A 20,550-nucleotide genomic window follows, 5' to 3' on the forward strand; every position below is an offset into this window, starting at 1 on the left:
GACATAACTGACATTCATAGGCTGATCTGATTGACATATATAGGCTGATATGACTGACATATATAGGCTGACATAACTGACATATATAGGCTGACATAACTGAGATATATAGGCTGATATGACTGACATATATATAGGCTGACATAACTGACATATATAGGCTGATATAACTGACATATATAGGCTGACATAACTGACTTATAGGCTGACATAACTGCAATTATAGGCTGGTCTGACTGACATATACAGGCTGACATAACTGACATATATAGGCTGATCTGACTGACATATATAGGCTGAAATGACTGACATATATAGGCTGACATAACTGACATATATAGGCTGACATAACTGACATATATAGGCTGACATAACTGACCTAAATCAGGAGGTTTGCGTATCCCTGTGCCCAAGAACACAAAGGCAACCTGCCTAAATGACTGCAGACCGTAGCCATGAAGTGCTTTGAAAGGCTGGTAATGGCTCACATCAACACCATTATCCCAGAAACCCTAGACCCACTCCAATTTGCATACCGCCCAAACAAATCCACAGATGATGCAATCTCTATTCTACTCCACACTGCCCTTTCTCACCTGTACAAAAGGAACATTTATGTGAGAATGCTATTCATTGACTACAGCTCAGCGTTCAACACCATAGTGACCTCTAATCTCATCACTAAGCTAAGGATCCTGGGACTAAACATCTCCCTCTGCAACTGGATCCTGGACTTCTTGATGGGCCGTCCCCAGGTGGTGAGGGTAGGTAGCAACACATCTGCCAAGCTGATCATCAACACTGGAGCTCCCCAGGAGTGCGTGCTCAGTCCCCTCCTCTACTCCCTGTTCACACACGACTGCATGGCCAGGCACGACTCCAACACCATCATTAAGTTTGCAGACGACACAACAGTGGTAGGCCTGATCACTGACAATGATGAGACAGCCTATAGGGAGGAGGTCAGAGACCTGGCCGGGTGGTGCCAGAATAATAACCTATCCCTCAATGTAACCAAGACTAAGGAGATGATTGTGGACTACAGGAAAAGGAGGACCGAGCACGCCCCCATTCTCATCGACGGGGCTGTAGTGGAGCAGGTTGAGAGCTTCAAGTTCCTTGGTGTCCACATCAACAACAAACTAGAATGGTCCAAACACACCAAGACAGTCGTGAAGAGGGTACGACAAAGCCTGTTCCCCCTCAGGAAACTAAAAAGATGTGGCATGGGTCCTGAGATCCTCAAAAGGTTCTACAGCTGCAACATCGAGAGCATCCTGACTGGTTGCATCACTGCCTGGTACAGCAATTGCTCGGCCTCCGACCGCAAGGCACTATAGAGGGTAGTGCATACGGCCCAGTACATCACTGGGGCTAAGCTGCCTGCCATCCAGGACCTCTACACCAGGCGGTGTCAGAGGAAGGCCCTAAAAATTGTCAAAGACCCAAGCCACCCCAGTCATAGACTGTTCTCTCTACTACCGCATGGCAAGCGGTCCCAGAGTGCCAAGTCTAGGACAAAAGGCTTCTCAACAGTTTTTACCCCCAAGCCATAAGACTCCTGAACAGGTAATCAAATGGCTACCCGGACTATTTGCATTGTGTGCCCTCCCCCTGCTACTCTCTGTTTATCATAATTAATTAATTACTTAAAAATCATACAATGTGATTTTCTGGATTTTTCTTTAGATTCCGTCTCTCACAGTTGAAGTGTACCTATGATAAAAATTACAGACCTCTACATGCTTTGTAAGTAGGAAAACCTGCAAAATCGGCAGTGTATCAAATACTTGTTCTCCCCACTGTATATACTACCTCAATCAGCCTGACTAACCGGTGTCTGTATGTAGCCTCGCTACTTCTATAGCCTCGCTACTGTTATTTTTTCACTGTCTTTTTACTGTTGTTTTATTTCTTTACCTACCTATTGTTCACCTAATACCTTTTTTCCACTATTGGTTAGAGCCTGTAAGTAAGCATTTCACTGTAAGGTCTACACCTGTTGTATTCGGCGCACGTGACAAATAAACTTTGATTTGATTTGCTGATCTTAACCATGGGTAGTAGGAAGTTACACCATCATTTTTAGTCACAATAAATGTGATGTCACCACACTCCACACCCATCCACCTCTACTCTCCTCCCTTCTTCTCTCCCTGTTCTCCTCCCTCCTTCTCTCCCTGTTCTCCTCCCTCCTCTCCCTGTTCTCCTCCCTCCTCTCCCTGTTCTCCTCCCTCCTTCTCTCCCTGTCCTCCCCCCTCCTTCTCTCCCTGTCCTCCCCCCTCCTTCTCTCCCTGTCCTCCCCCCTCCTTCGTCCTCCTCCCTCCTTCGTCTGCCCAGTTGGCTCTCAGATCCAGAGTCCAGCCAAGTCCCACCACGTTGTCTTCACCACTTGCTCCTCAGCTATTAGTCTTCTTCAACATATTCAACCTCAAGCTAACCTGTAAAGAGGTAGAGAAAGTACTGATTGGATATCAAAGTAGTCATGACAGTATTTAGTCATTGGAAATGTATTATATAGGTAATATTGACTTACCTAAAGTGAGAGAAAAAAAACATTTTCTTTGTTGAAGAACACATTTTACATCAATTATTTTGTATGAAAAAGTAGGATCTGATTGTCTTGGTGTAACGTTGAAAAATGTTACAACTATATTTCGATGTTTAACTCCTTAGATGCAGACCAATAGGACATGACCTATGGTTCACTGTGTTCTCAAACACCATATTATGTTGAGTAATAGAAACATCTGGTAACTTAGCCTCGTACTGTTATTCAGAGATTACCACCTGAACTCTAAACTATTCCATGCTGGCATCATCAGTTCAATAAAATAATCCCCAAAAATCTGAATCCATAATATGGTTTGGGATTATGTTCACCTCATTCCTGATAGAAAGTTTCCCTTTGACTACAAAATATTTCAAAGCAGGCATAGGTAAGGTGATGGTATAACAGCTGCGGGAAATTCAATTACCTTTTGTAGCAGTAGCAGAAAGGCATACTGAAAATAAATCATGTTTTTTTTCACCAAATCATTTATTTTCAGAAATTGAATTGGAACAAAGGAATAAAGTAGTAAACAGTACTACAGGTTGTTTTGATTAAACTCATTAACATCTGTCACAACAGTCCCAGAGAGATGGAACTACCTCTTAGATACCATAACAATTCATTAACATCTGTCACAACAGTCCTACAGAGAGATGGAACTACCTCTTAGATACCATAACAATTCATTAACATCTGTCACAACAGTCCTACAGAGAGATGGAACTACCTCTTAGATACCATAACAATTCATTAACATCTGTCACAACAGTCCTACAGAGAGATGGAACTACCTCTTAGATAACATAACAATTCATTAACATCTGTCACAACAGTCCTACAGAGAGATGGAACTACCTCTTAGATTAATTGAGCCAGAGACGAAAACAAACAAAGGAACAAACGAGTCGTATCTGGATAACTTAGTAACCAAAGGCAGAAGGTTGTTCAAGCGCTCTCAAACATCTTCCTGTCTGGAACATCTACTCCTTATTAGTCTCAAACATCTTCTTTCTGTCTGATTTGTCTTCAATGTTCTTACGCCAGTCACCCACAGATTCTTTGTCCTGAGTGGGAAGAGAAGCAGATCAAATATATTAGTGTACATTTTGTTGTGTTGGATCCATGTATGTTTGTTTCTATGTGCATTTGAGTAATACAACAAATAATCCCAAATAAAAAAACAACGACTCAGAATCATCCATGGAGTGCTGAGTTGAAATACAGTATATACACTATAGCAGTAGTTTCACCACTTGCTAATGTATCAGATTACACTCACATTATTTGTAATATAACATTTGGTATCAGCATTGGGATCCTCTTGAACTCTCATACTATGAACTCTACTGATATTAAGTTATAGTATTGGGAAGCAACCCTACCTCCTCCTTGACCTCCTTCTTGACCTGCTTCAGGTTGGACCTCAGATCCATGGACACCTTGTGTTTGGAGCCCAGCAGAGCCTGGAGCATAGCTTCAGCAGACATACGCACTTTCTTCAGGACGGGCTTCTTGAACTTTCCCTTCAGGTCCTGTACTTTTATCTGCAGATCCTCAATCTGAACCAAGAGAGAGAGAGAGAGAGAGAGAGAGAGAGAGAGAGGACCGAGAGAGAGAGAGAGAGACAGAGAGAGAGACAGAGAGAGAGACAGAGAGAGAGAGAGAGAGAGAGAGAGAGAGAGAGACAGAGAGAGACAGAGAGAGAGAGAGAGAGAGAGAGAGAGAGAGACAGAGAGAGACAGAGAGAGAGAGAGAGAGAGAGAGAGAGAGAGGACAGAGAGAGAGAGAGACCGAGAGAAAGACAGAGACAGAGAGAGAGAGAGAGAGAGAGAGAGAGAGAGAGACAGAGAGAGAGAGAGAGAGAGAGAGAGAGAGAGAGAGAGAGAGAGAGACAGAGAGAGAGAGAGACAGAGAGAGAGAGAGAGAGAGAGAGAGAGAAGAGAGAGAGAGAGAGAGAGACAGAGAGAGACAGAGAGAGAGAGAGAGAGAGAGAGAGAGAGAGAGAGACAGAGAGAGAGAGAGAGAGAGAGAGAGAGAGAGAGAGAGAGAGAGAGAGACCGAGAGACCGAGAGAAAGAGAGAGAAAGAGACAGAGAGACCGAGAGAGAGAGAGACAGTGAGATAGAGAGACAGAGAGAGAAAGAGAGACTATACACACTACATTCACACCACATGACACATGACAACCCCAACTCTTTATCATTACAGATCAGATATAACTCCACCTCTTTATCATTACAGTATAACAGATATAACTCCACCTCTTTATCATTACAGATCAGATATAACCCCACCTCTGTATCATTACAGTATAACAGATATAACTCCACCTCTTTATCATTACAGATCAGATATAACCCCACCTCTTTATCATTACAGTATAACAGATATAACCCCACCTCTTTATCATTATAGTATAACAGATATAACCCCACCTCTTTATCATTACAGATCAGATATAACCCCACCTCTTTATCATTACAGATCAGATATAACTCCACCTCTTTATCATTACAGTATAACAGATATAACCCCACCTCTTTATCATTACAGTATAACAGATATAACCCCACCTCTTTATCATTACAGATCAGATAAAACCCCACCTCTTTATCATTACAGTATAACAGATATAACCCCACCTCTTTATCATTACAGATCAGATATAACCCCACCTCTTTATCATTACAGTATAACAGATATAACCCCACCTCTTTATCATTACAGTATAACAGATATAACCCCACCTCTTTATCATTACAGTATATCAGATATAACTCCACCTCTTTATCATTACAGATCAGATATAACCCCACCTCTTTATCATTACAGTATAACAGATATAACTCCACCTCTTTATCATTACAGATCAGATATAACCCCACCTCTTTATCATTACAGTATAACAGATATAACTCCACCTCTTTATCATTACAGTATAACAGATATAACCCCACCTCTTTATCATTACAGTATAACAGATATAACCCCACCTCTTTATCATTACAGATCAGATATAACCCCACCTCTTTATCATTACAGATCAGATATAACCCCACCTCTTTATCATTACAGTATAACAGATATAACTCCACCTCTTTATCATTACAGATCAGATATAACCCCACCTCTTTATCATTACAGTATAACAGATATAACTCCACCTCTTTATCATTACAGATCAGATATAACCCCACCTCTTTATCATTACAGATCAGATATAACCCCACCTCTTTATCATTACAGTATAACAGATATAACCCCACCTCTTTATCATTACAGTATAACAGATATAACCCCACCTCTTTATCATTACAGATCAGACATAACCCCACCTCTTTATCATTACAGATCAGATATAACCCCACCTCTTTATCATTACAGATCAGATATAACCCCACCTCTTTATCATTACAGTATAACAGATATAACTCCACCTCTTTATCATTACAGATCAGATATAACCCCACCTCTTTATCATTACAGTATAACAGATATAACTCCACCTCTTTATCATTACAGTATAACAGATATAACCCCACATCTTTATCATTACAGATCAGATATAACCCCACCTCTTTATCATTACAGTATAACAGATATAACCCCACCACTTTATCATTACAAATCATATATAACCCCACCTCTTTATCATTACAGATCAGATATAACCCCACCTCTTTATCATTACAGTATAACAAATATAACCCCACCTCTTTATCATTACAGATCAGATATAACCCCACCTCTTTATCATTACAGATCAGATATAACCGCACCTCTTTATCATTACAGTATAACAGATAAAACCCCACCTCTTTATCATTACAGTATAACAGATATAACCCCACCTCTTTATCATTACAGATCAGATATAACCCCACCTCTTTATCATTACAGTATAACAGATATAACCCCACCTCTTTATCATTACAGATCAGATATAACCCCACCTCTTTCTCATTACAGATCAGATATAACCGCACCTCTTTATCATTACAGTATAACAGATAAAACCCCACCTCTTTATCATTACAGTATAACAGATATAACCCCACCTCTTTATCATTACAGATCAGATATAACCCCACCTCTTTATCATTACAGTATAACAAATATAACCCCACCTCTTTATCATTACAGATCAGATATAACCCCACCTCTTTATCATTACAGATCAGATATAACCCCACCTCTTTATCATTACAGTATAACAGATATAACCCCACCTCTTTATCATTACAGTATATCAGATATAACCCCACCTCTTTATCATTACAGTATAACAGATATAACCCCACCTCTTTATCATTACAGTATAACAGATATAACTCCACCTCTTTATCATTACAGTATAACAGATATAACCCCACCTCTTTATCATTACAGTATAACAGATATAACCCCACCTCTTTATCATTACAATATAACAGATATAACCCCACCTCTTTATCATTACAGATCAGATATAACCCCACCTCTTTATCATTACAGATCTTATATAACCCCACCTCTTTATCATTACAGATCAGATATAACCCCACCTCTTTATCATTACAGTATAACAGATATAACTCCACCTCTTTATCATTACAGATCAGATATAACCCCACCTCTTTATCATTACAGTATAACAGATATAACTCCACCTCTTTCTCATTACAGATCAGATATAACCCCACCTCTTTATCATTACAGTATAACAGATATAACCCCACCTCTTTATCATTACAGTATAACAGATATAACCCCACTTCTTTATCATTACAGATCAGATATAACCCCACCTCTTTATCATTACAGTATAACAGATATAACTCCACCTCTTTATCATTACAGATCAGATATAACCCCACCTCTTTATCATTACAGTATAACAGATATAACCCCACCTCTTTATCATTACAGTATAACAGATATAACCCCACTTGTTTATCATTACAGATCAGATATAACCCCACCTCTTTATCATTACAGTATAACAGATATAACTCCACCTCTTTATCATTACAGTATAACAGATATAACCCCACCTCTTTATCATTACAGTATAACAGATATAACCCCACCTCTTTATCATTACAGATCATATATAACCCCACCTCTTTATCATTACAGATCAGATATAACCCCACCTCTTTATCATTACAGATCAGATATAACCCCACCTCTTTATCATTACAGTATAACAGGTATAACCCCACCTCTTTATCATTACAGATCAGATATAACCCCACCTCTTTATCATTACAGTATAACAGATATAACCCCACCTCTTTATCATTACAGATCAGATATAACCCCACCTCTTTATCATTACAGTATAACAGATATAACCCCACCTCTTTGTCATTACAGTATATCAGATATAACCCCACCTCTTTATCATTACAGATCAGATATAACCCCACCTCTTTATCATTACAGTATAACAGATATAACCCCACCTCTTTATCATTACAGATCAGATATAACCCCACCTCTTTATCATTACAGTATAACAGATATAACCCCACCTCTTTATCATTACAGTATAACAGATATAACCCCACCTCTTTATCATTACAGTATAACAGATATAACCCCACCTCTTTATCATTACAATATAACAGATATAACCCCACCTCTTTATCATTACAGATCAGATATAACCCCACCTCTTTATCATTACAGATCTTATATAACCCCACCTCTTTATCATTACAGATCAGATATAACCCCACCTCTTTATCATTACAGTATAACAGATATAACTCCACCTCTTTATCATTACAGATCAGATATAACCCCACCTCTTTATCATTACAGTATAACAGATATAACTCCACCTCTTTCTCATTACAGATCAGATATAACCCCACCTCTTTATCATTACAGTATAACAGATATAACCCCACCTCTTTATCATTACAGTATAACAGATATAACCCCACTTCTTTATCATTACAGATCAGATATAACCCCACCTCTTTATCATTACAGTATAACAGATATAACTCCACCTCTTTATCATTACAGATCAGATATAACCCCACCTCTTTATCATTACAGTATAACAGATATAACCCCACCTCTTTATCATTACAGTATAACAGATATAACCCCACTTGTTTATCATTACAGATCAGATATAACCCCACCTCTTTATCATTACAGTATAACAGATATAACTCCACCTCTTTATCATTACAGTATAACAGATATAACCCCACCTCTTTATCATTACAGTATAACAGATATAACCCCACCTCTTTATCATTACAGATCATATATAACCCCACCTCTTTATCATTACAGATCAGATATAACCCCACCTCTTTATCATTACAGTATAACAGATATAACCCCACCTCTTTATCATTACAGTATAACAGATATAACCCCACCTCTTTATCATTACAGATCAGATATAACCCCACCTCTTTATCATTACAGTATAACAGATATAACCCCACCTCTTTGTCATTACAGTATATCAGATATAACCCCACCTCTTTATCATTACAGTATAACAGATATAACCCCACCTCTTTATCATTACAGTATAACAGATATAACCCCACCTCTTTATCATTACAGTATAACAGATATAACCCCACCTCTTTATCATTACAATATAACAGATATAACCCCACCTCTTTATCATTACAGATCAGATATAACCCCACCTCTTTATCATTACAGATCTTATATAACCCCACCTCTTTATCATTACAGATCAGATATAACCCCACCTCTTTATCATTACAGTATAACAGATATAACTCCACCTCTTTATCATTACAGATCAGATATAACCCCACCTCTTTATCATTACAGTATAACAGATATAACTCCACCTCTTTCTCATTACAGATCAGATATAACCCCACCTCTTTATCATTACAGTATAACAGATATAACCCCACCTCTTTATCATTACAGTATAACAGATATAACCCCACTTCTTTATCATTACAGATCAGATATAACCCCACCTCTTTATCATTACAGTATAACAGATATAACTCCACCTCTTTATCATTACAGATCAGATATAACCCCACCTCTTTATCATTACAGTATAACAGATATAACTCCACCTCTTTCTCATTACAGATCAGATATAACCCCACCTCTTTATCATTACAGTATAACAGATATAACCCCACCTCTTTATCATTACAGATCAGATATAACCCCACCTCTTTATCATTACAGATCAGATATAACCCCACCTCTTTATCAATACAGATCAGATATAACCCCACCTCTTTATCATTACAGTATAACATATATAACCCCACCTCTTTATCATTACAGTATAACAGATATAACCCCACCTCTTTATCATTACAGATCAGATATAACCCCACCTCTTTATCATTGCAGTATAACAGATATAACCCCACCTCTTTATCATTACAGTATAACAGATATAACCCCACCTCTTTATCATTACAGTATAACAGATATAAGCCCACCTCTTTATCATTACAGATCAGATATAACCCCACCTCTTTATCATTACAGATCAGATATAACCCCACCTCTTTATCATTACAGTATAACAGATATAACCCCACCTCTTTATCATTACAGATCAGATATAACCCCACCTCTTTATCATTACAGATCAGATATAACCCCACCTCTTTATCATTACAGTATAACAGATATAACTCCACCTCTTTATCATTACAGTATAACAGATATAACCCCACCTCTTTATCATTACAGATCAGATATAACCCCACCTCTTTATCATTACAGTATAACAGATATAACCCCACCTCTTTATCATTACAGATCAGATATAACCCCACCTCTTTATCATTACAGATCAGATATAACCCCACCTCTTTATCATTACAGTATAACAGATATAACCCCACCTCTTTATAATTACAGTATAACAGATATAACCTCACCTCTTTATCATTACAGTATAACAGATATAACCCCACCTCTTTATCATTACAGTATAACAGATATAACCCCACCTCTTTATCATTACAGATCAGATATAACCCCACCTCTTTATCATTACAGATCAGATATAACCCCACCTCTTTATCATTACAGATCAGATATAACCCCACCTCTTTATCATTACAGTATAACAGATATAACTCCACCTCTTTATCATTACAGATCAGATATAACCCCACCTCTTTATCATTACAGTATAACAGATATAACCCCACCTCTTTATCATTACAGTATAACAGATATAACCCCACTTGTTTATCATTACAGATCAGATATAACCCCACCTCTTTATCATTACAGTATAACAGATATAACTCCACCTCTTTATCATTACAGTATAACAGATATAACCCCACCTCTTTATCATTACAGTATAACAGATATAACCCCACCTCTTTATCATTACAGATCATATATAACCCCACCTCTTTATCATTACAGATCAGATATAACCCCACCTCTTTATCATTACAGTATAACAGATATAACCCCACCTCTTTATAATTACAGTATAACAGATATAACCTCACCTCTTTATCATTACAGTATAACAGATATAACCCCACCTCTTTATCATTACAGATCAGATATAACCCCACCTCTTTATCATTACAGATCAGATATAACCCCACCTCTTTATCATTATAGTATAACAGATATAACTCCACCTCTTTATCATTACAGATCAGATATAACCCCACCTCTTTATCATTACAGTATAACAGATATAACCCCACCTCTTTATCATTACAGTATAACAGATATAACCCCACTTGTTTATCATTACAGATCAGATATAACCCCACCTCTTTATCATTACAGTATAACAGATATAACTCCACCTCTTTATCATTACAGTATAACAGATATAACCCCACCTCTTTATCATTACAGTATAACAGATATAACCCCACCTCTTTATCATTACAGATCATATATAACCCCACCTCTTTATCATTACAGATCAGATATAACCCCACCTCTTTATCATTACAGTATAAGAGATATAACCCCACCTCTTTATCATTACAGTATAACAGATATAACCCCACCTCTTTATCATTACAGTATAACAGATATAACCCCACCTCTTTATCATTACAGATCAGATATAACCCCACCTCTTTATCATTACAGTATAACAGATATAACCCCACCTCTTTGTCATTACAGTATATCAGATATAACCCCACCTCTTTATCATTACAGTATAACAGATATAACCCCACCTCTTTATCATTACAGTATAACAGATATAACCCCACCTCTTTATCATTACAGTATAACAGATATAACCCCACCTCTTTATCATTACAGATCAGATATAACCCCACCTCTTTATCATTACAGATCAGATATAACCCCACCTCTTTATCATTACTGATCAGATATAACCCCACCTCTTTATCATTACAGTATAACAGATATAACTCCACCTCTTTATCATTACAGATCAGATATAACGCCACCTCTTTATCATTACAATATAACAGATATAACCCCACCTCTTTATCATTACAGATCAGATATAACCCCACCTCTTTATCATTACAGATCTTATATAACCCCACCTCTTTATCATTACAGATCAGATATAACCCCACCTCTTTATCATTACAGATCTTATATAACCCCACCTCTTTATCATTACAGTATAACAGATATAACTCCACCTCTTTATCATTACAGATCAGATATAACCCCACCTCTTTATCATTACAATATAACAGATATAACCCCACCTCTTTATCATTACAGATCAGATATAACCCCACCTCTTTATCATTACAGATCTTATATAACCCCACCTCTTTATCATTACTGATCAGATATAACCCCACCTCTTTATCATTACAGTATAACAGATATAACTCCACCTCTTTATCATTACAGATCAGATATAACCCCACCTCTTTATCATTACAGTATAACAGATATAACTCCACCTCTTTCTCATTACAGATCAGATATAACCCCACCTCTTTATCATTACAGTATAACAGATATAACCCCACCTCTTTATCATTACAGTATAACAGATATAACCCCACCTCTTTATCATTACAGTATAACAGATATAACCCCACCTCTTTATCATTACAGATCAGATATAACCCCACCTCTTTATCATTACAGATCAGATATAACCCCACCTCTTTATCAATACAGATCAGATATAACCCCACCTCTTTATCATTACAGTATAACATATATAACCCCACCTCTTTATCATTACAGTATAACAGATATAACCCCACCTCTTTATCATTACAGATCAGATATAACCCCACCTCTTTATCATTACAGTATAACAGATATAACTCCACCTCTTTCTCATTACAGATCAGATATAACCCCACCTCTTTATCATTACAGTATAACAGATATAACCCCACCTCTTTATCATTACAGTATAACAGATATAACCCCACTTCTTTATCATTACAGATCAGATATAACCCCACCTCTTTATCATTACAGTATAACAGATATAACCCCACCTCTTTATCATTACAGTATAACAGATATAACCCCACCTCTTTATCATTACAGATCAGATATAACCCCACCTCTTTATCATTACAGATCAGATATAACCCCACCTCTTTATCAATACAGATCAGATATAACCCCACCTCTTTATCATTACAGTATAACATATATAACCCCACCTCTTTATCATTACAGTATAACAGATATAACCCCACCTCTTTATCATTACAGATCAGATATAACCCCACCTCTTTATCATTGCAGTATAACAGATATAACCCCACCTCTTTATCATTACAGTATAACAGATATAACCCCACCTCTTTATCATTACAGTATAACAGATATAACCCCACCTCTTTATCATTAAATATCAGATATAACCCCACCTCTTTATCATTACAGATCAGATATAACCCCACCTCTTTATCATTACAGTATAACAGATATAACCCCACCTCTTTATCATTACAGTATAACAGATATAAGCCCACCTCTTTATCATTACAGATCAGATATAACCCCACCTCTTTATCATTACAGATCAGATATAACCCCACCTCTTCATCATTACAGTATAACAGATATAACCCCACCTCTTTATCATTACAGATCAGATATAACCCCACCTCTTTATCATTACAGATCAGATATAACCCCACCTCTTTATCATTACAGTATAACAGATATAACTCCACCTCTTTATCATTACAGTATAACAGATATAACCCCACCTCTTTATCATTACAGATCAGATATAACCCCACCTCTTTATCATTACAGTATAACAGATATAACCCCACCTCTTTATCATTACAGATCAGATATAACCCCACCTCTTTATCATTACAGATCAGATATAACCCCACCTCTTTATAAATACAGTATAACAGATATAACCTCACCTCTTTATCATTACAGTATAACAGATATAACCCCACCTCTTTATCATTACAGTATAACAGATATAACCCCACCTCTTTATCATTACAGATCAGATATAACCCCACCTCTTTGTCATTACAGATCAGATATAACCCCACCTCTTTATCATTACAGATCAGATATAACCCCACCTCTTTATCATTACAGTATAACAGATATAACTCCACCTCTTTATCATTACAGATCAGATATAACCCCACCTCTTTATCATTACAGTATAACAGATATAACCCCACCTCTTTATCATTACAGTATAACAGATATAACCCCACTTGTTTATCATTACAGATCAGATATAACCCCACCTCTTTATCATTACAGTATAACAGATATAACTCCACCTCTTTATCATTACAGTATAACAGATATAACCCCACCTCTTTATCATTACAGTATAACAGATATAACCCCACCTCTTTATCATTACAGATCATATATAACCCCACCTCTTTATCATTACAGATCAGATATAACCCCACCTCTTTATCATTTCAGTATAACAGATATAACTCCACCTCTTTATCATTACAGTATAACAGATATAACCCCACCTCTTTATCATTACAGATCAGATATAACCCCACCTCTTTATCATTACAGTATAACAGATATAACCCCACCTCTTTATCATTACAGATCAGATATAACCCCACCTCTTTATCATTACAGATCAGATATAACCCCACCTCTTTATCATTACAGTATAACAGATATAACCCCACCTCTTTATCATTACAGTATAACAGATATAACCCCACCTCTTTATCATTACAGTATAACAGATATAACCCCACCTCTTTATCATTACAGATCAGATATAACCCCACCTCTTTATCATTACAGATCAGATATAACCCCACCTCTTTATCATTACAGTATAACAGATATAACTCCACCTCTTTATCATTACAGATCAGATATAACCCCACCTCTTTATCATTACAGTATAACAGATATAACCCCACCTCTTTATCATTACAGTATAACAGATATAACCCCACTTGTTTATCATTACAGATCAGATATAACCCCACCTCTTTATCATTACAGTATAACAGATATAACTCCACCTCTTTATCATTACAGTATAACAGATATAACCCCACCTCTTTATCATTACAGTATAACAGATATAACCCCACCTCTTTATCATTACAGATCATATATAACCCCACCTCTTTATCATTACAGATCAGATATAACCCCACCTCTTTATCATTACAGTATAACAGATATAACCCCACCTCTTTATAATTACAGTATAACAGATATAACCTCACCTCTTTATCATTACAGTATAACAGATATAACCCCACCTCTTTATCATTACAGTATAACAGATATAACCCCACCTCTTTATCATTACAGATCAGATATAACCCCACCTCTTTATCATTACAGATCATATATAACCCCACCTCTTTATCATTACAGATCAGATATAACCCCACCTCTTTATCATTACAGTATAACAGATATAACCCCACCTCTTTATAATTACAGTATAACAGATATAACCTCACCTCTTTATCATTACAGTATAACAGATATAACCCCACCTCTTTATCATTACAGATCAGATATAACCCCACCTCTTTATCATTACAGATCAGATATAACCCCACCTCTTTATCATTATAGTATAACAGATATAACTCCACCTCTTTATCATTACAGATCAGATATAACCCCACCTCTTTATCATTACAGTATAACAGATATAACCCCACCTCTTTATCATTACAGTATAACAGATATAACCCCACTTGTTTATCATTACAGATCAGATATAACCCCACCTCTTTATCATTACAGTATAACAGATATAACTCCACCTCTTTATCATTACAGTATAACAGATATAACCCCACCTCTTTATCATTACAGTATAACAGATATAACCCCACCTCTTTATCATTACAGATCATATATAACCCCACCTCTTTATCATTACAGATCAGATATAACCCCACCTCTTTATCATTACAGTATAAGAGATATAACCCCACCTCTTTATCATTACAGTATAACAGATATAACCCCACCTCTTTATCATTACAGTATAACAGATATAACCCCACCTCTTTATCATTACAGATCAGATATAACCCCACCTCTTTATCATTACAGTATAACAGATATAACCCCACCTCTTTGTCATTACAGTATATCAGATATAACCCCACCTCTTTATCATTACAGTATAACAGATATAACCCCACCTCTTTATCATTACAGTATAACAGATATAACCCCACCTCTTTATCATTACAGTATAACAGATATAACCCCACCTCTTTATCATTACAGATCAGATATAACCCCACCTCTTTATCATTACAGATCAGATATAACCCCACCTCTTTATCATTACTGATCAGATATAACCCCACCTCTTTATCATTACAGTATAACAGATATAACTCCACCTCTTTATCATTACAGATCAGATATAACGCCACCTCTTTATCATTACAATATAACAGATATAACCCCACCTCTTTATCATTACAGATCAGATATAACCCCACCTCTTTATCATTACAGATCTTATATAACCCCACCTCTTTATCATTACAGATCAGATATAACCCCACCTCTTTATCATTACAGATCTTATATAACCCCACCTCTTTATCATTACAGTATAACAGATATAACTCCACCTCTTTATCATTACAGATCAGATATAACCCCACCTCTTTATCATTACAATATAACAGATATAACCCCACCTCTTTATCATTACAGATCAGATATAACCCCACCTCTTTATCATTACAGATCTTATATAACCCCACCTCTTTATCATTACTGATCAGATATAACCCCACCTCTTTATCATTACAGTATAACAGATATAACTCCACCTCTTTATCATTACAGATCAGATATAACCCCACCTCTTTATCATTACAGTATAACAGATATAACTCCACCTCTTTCTCATTACAGATCAGATATAACCCCACCTCTTTATCATTACAGTATAACAGATATAACCCCACCTCTTTATCATTACAGTATAACAGATATAACCCCACCTCTTTATCATTACAGTATAACATATAGAACCCCACCTCTTTATCATTACAGTATAACAGATATAACCCCACCTCTTTATCATTACAGATCAGATATAACCCCACCTCTTTATCATTACAGATCAGATATAACCCCACCTCTTTATCAATACAGATCAGATATAACCCCACCTCTTTATCATTACAGTATAACATATATAACCCCACCTCTTTATCATTACAGTATAACAGATATAACCCCACCTCTTTATCATTACAGATCAGATATAACCCCACCTCTTTATCATTACAGTATAACAGATATAACTCCACCTCTTTCTCATTACAGATCAGATATAACCCCACCTCTTTATCATTACAGTATAACAGATATAACCCCACCTCTTTATCATTACAGTATAACAGATATAACCCCACTTCTTTATCATTACAGATCAGATATAACCCCACCTCTTTATCATTACAGTATAACAGATATAACCCCACCTCTTTATCATTACAGTATAACAGATATAACCCCACCTCTTTATCATTACAGATCAGATATAACCCCACCTCTTTATCATTACAGATCAGATATAACCCCACCTCTTTATCAATACAGATCAGATATAACCCCACCTCTTTATCATTACAGTATAACATATATAACCCCACCTCTTTATCATTACAGTATAACAGATATAACCCCACCTCTTTATCATTACAGATCAGATATAACCCCACCTCTTTATCATTGCAGTATAACAGATATAACCCCACCTCTTTATCATTACAGTATAACAGATATAACCCCACCTCTTTATCATTACAGTATAACAGATATAACCCCACCTCTTTATCATTAAATATCAGATATAACCCCACCTCTTTATCATTACAGATCAGATATAACCCCACCTCTTTATCATTACAGTATAACAGATATAACCCCACCTCTTTATCATTACAGTATAACAGATATAAGCCCACCTCTTTATCATTACAGTATAACAGATATAAGCCCACCTCTTTCTCATTACAGATCAGATATAACCCCACGTCTTTATCATTACAGTATAACAAATATAACCCCACCTCTTTATCATTACAGTATAACAGATATAACCCCACTTCTTTATCATTACAGATCAGATATAACCCCACCTCTTTATCATTACAGTATAACAGATATAACCCCACCTCTTTATCATTACAGTATAACAGATATAACTCCACCTCTTTATCATTACAGTATAACAGATATAACCCCACCTCTTTATCATTACAGATCAGATATAACCCCACCTCTTTATCATTACAGATCAGATATAACCCCACCTCTTTATCAATACAGATCAGATATAACCCCACCTCTTTATCATTACAGTATAACATATATAACCCCACCTCTTTATCATTACAGTATAACAGATATAACCCCACCTCTTTATCATTACAGATCAGATATAACCCCACCTCTTTATCATTACAGTATAACAGATATAACTCCACCTCTTTCTCATTACAGATCAGATATAACCCCACCTCTTTATCATTACAGTATAACAGATATAACCCCACCTCTTTATCATTACAGTATAACAGATATAACCCCACTTCTTTATCATTACAGATCAGATATAACCCCACCTCTTTATCATTACAGTATAACAGATATAACCCCACCTCTTTATCATTACAGTATAACAGATATAACCCCACCTCTTTATCATTACAGATCAGATATAACCCCACCTCTTTATCATTACAGATCAGATATAACCCCACCTCTTTATCAATACAGATCAGATATAACCCCACCTCTTTATCATTACAGTATAACATATATAACCCCACCTCTTTATCATTACAGTATAACAGATATAACCCCACCTCTTTATCATTACAGATCAGATATAACCCCACCTCTTTATCATTGCAGTATAACAGATATAACCCCACCTCTTTATCATTACAGTATAACAGATATAACCCCACCTCTTTATCATTACAGTATAACAGATATAACCCCACCTCTTTATCATTAAATATCAGATATAACCCCACCTCTTTATCATTACAGATCAGATATAACCCCACCTCTTTATCATTACAGTATAACAGATATAACCCCACCTCTTTATCATTACAGTATAACAGATATAAGCCCACCTCTTTATCATTACAGATCAGATATAACCCCACCTCTTTATCATTACAGATCAGATATAACCCCACCTCTTCATCATTACAGTATAACAGATATAACCCCACCTCTTTATCATTACAGATCAGATATAACCCCACCTCTTTATCATTACAGATCAGATATAACCCCACCTCTTTATCATTACAGTATAACAGATATAACTCCACCTCTTTATCATTACAGTATAACAGATATAACCCCACCTCTTTATCATTACAGATCAGATATAACCCCACCTCTTTATCATTACAGATCAGATATAACCCCACCTCTTTATAAATACAGTATAACAGATATAACCTCACCTCTTTATCATTACAGTATAACAGATATAACCCCACCTCTTTATCATTACACTATAACAGATATAACCCCACCTCTTTATCATTACAGATCAGATATAACCCCACCTCTTTGTCATTACAGATCAGATATAACCCCACCTCTTTATCATTACAGATCAGATATAACCCCACCTCTTTATCATTACAGTATAACAGATATAACTCCACCTCTTTATCATTACAGATCAGATATAACCCCACCTCTTTATCATTACAGTATAACAGATATAACCCCACCTCTTTATCATTACAGTATAACAGATATAACCCCACCTCTTTATCATTACAGATCAGATATAACCCCACCTCTTTATCATTACAGTATAACAGATATAACCCCACCTCTTTATCATTACAGATCAGATATAACCCCACTTGTTTACCATTACAGATCAGATATAACCCCACCTCTTTATCATTACAGTATAACAGATATAACTCCACCTCTTTATCATTACAGTATAACAGATATAACCCCACCTCTTTATCATTACAGATCATATATAACCCCACCTCTTTATCATTACAGATCAGATATAACCCCACCTCTTTATCATTACAGTATAACAGATATAACCCCACCTCTTTATCATTACAGTATAACAGATATAACCCCACCTCTTTATCATTACAGTATAACAGATATAACCCCACCTCTTTATCATTACAGATCAGATATAACCCCACCTCTTTATCATTACAGTATAACAGATATAACCCCACCTCTTTGTCATTACAGTATATCAGATATAACCCCACCTCTTTATCATTACAGTATAACAGATATAACCCCACCTCTTTATCATTACAGTATAACAGATATAACCCCACCTCTTTATCATTACAGTATAACAGATATAACCCCACTTGTTTATCATTACAGATCAGATATAACCCCACCTCTTTATCATTACAGTATAACAGATATAACTCCACCTCTTTATCATTACAGTATAACAGATATAACCCCACCTCTTTATCATTACAGTATAACAGATATAACCCCACC

At 36.2% G+C, this 20,550-nt stretch overlaps 1 protein-coding gene across 2 annotated transcripts in view; it reads right to left on the reverse strand.

Moving 5' to 3' along the window:
- Positions 1–3,016: 3,016 nt before the first annotated feature.
- The window catches only part of LOC106587951 (troponin I, fast skeletal muscle), a 93,314-nt gene continuing 75,780 nt past the window's right edge, over positions 3,017–20,550 (reverse strand). For both annotated transcript variants that reach the window (XM_082969811.1, XM_045708965.2), the window contains exons 6-7: positions 3,937–4,113; positions 3,017–3,618 (exon numbers count right to left, since the gene is read on the reverse strand). In XM_082969811.1, coding sequence (XP_082825937.1) covers positions 3,535–3,618; positions 3,937–4,113 — 261 coding nt within the window. In that variant the 3' untranslated portion in view covers positions 3,017–3,534. The remainder of the gene's footprint in view (positions 3,619–3,936; positions 4,114–20,550) is intronic.

This window comes from Salmo salar, chromosome 26, assembly GCF_965601325.2.
Source record: "Salmo salar chromosome 26, fSalSal1, whole genome shotgun sequence".
Lineage (NCBI taxonomy): Eukaryota > Metazoa > Chordata > Actinopteri > Salmoniformes > Salmonidae > Salmo > Salmo salar.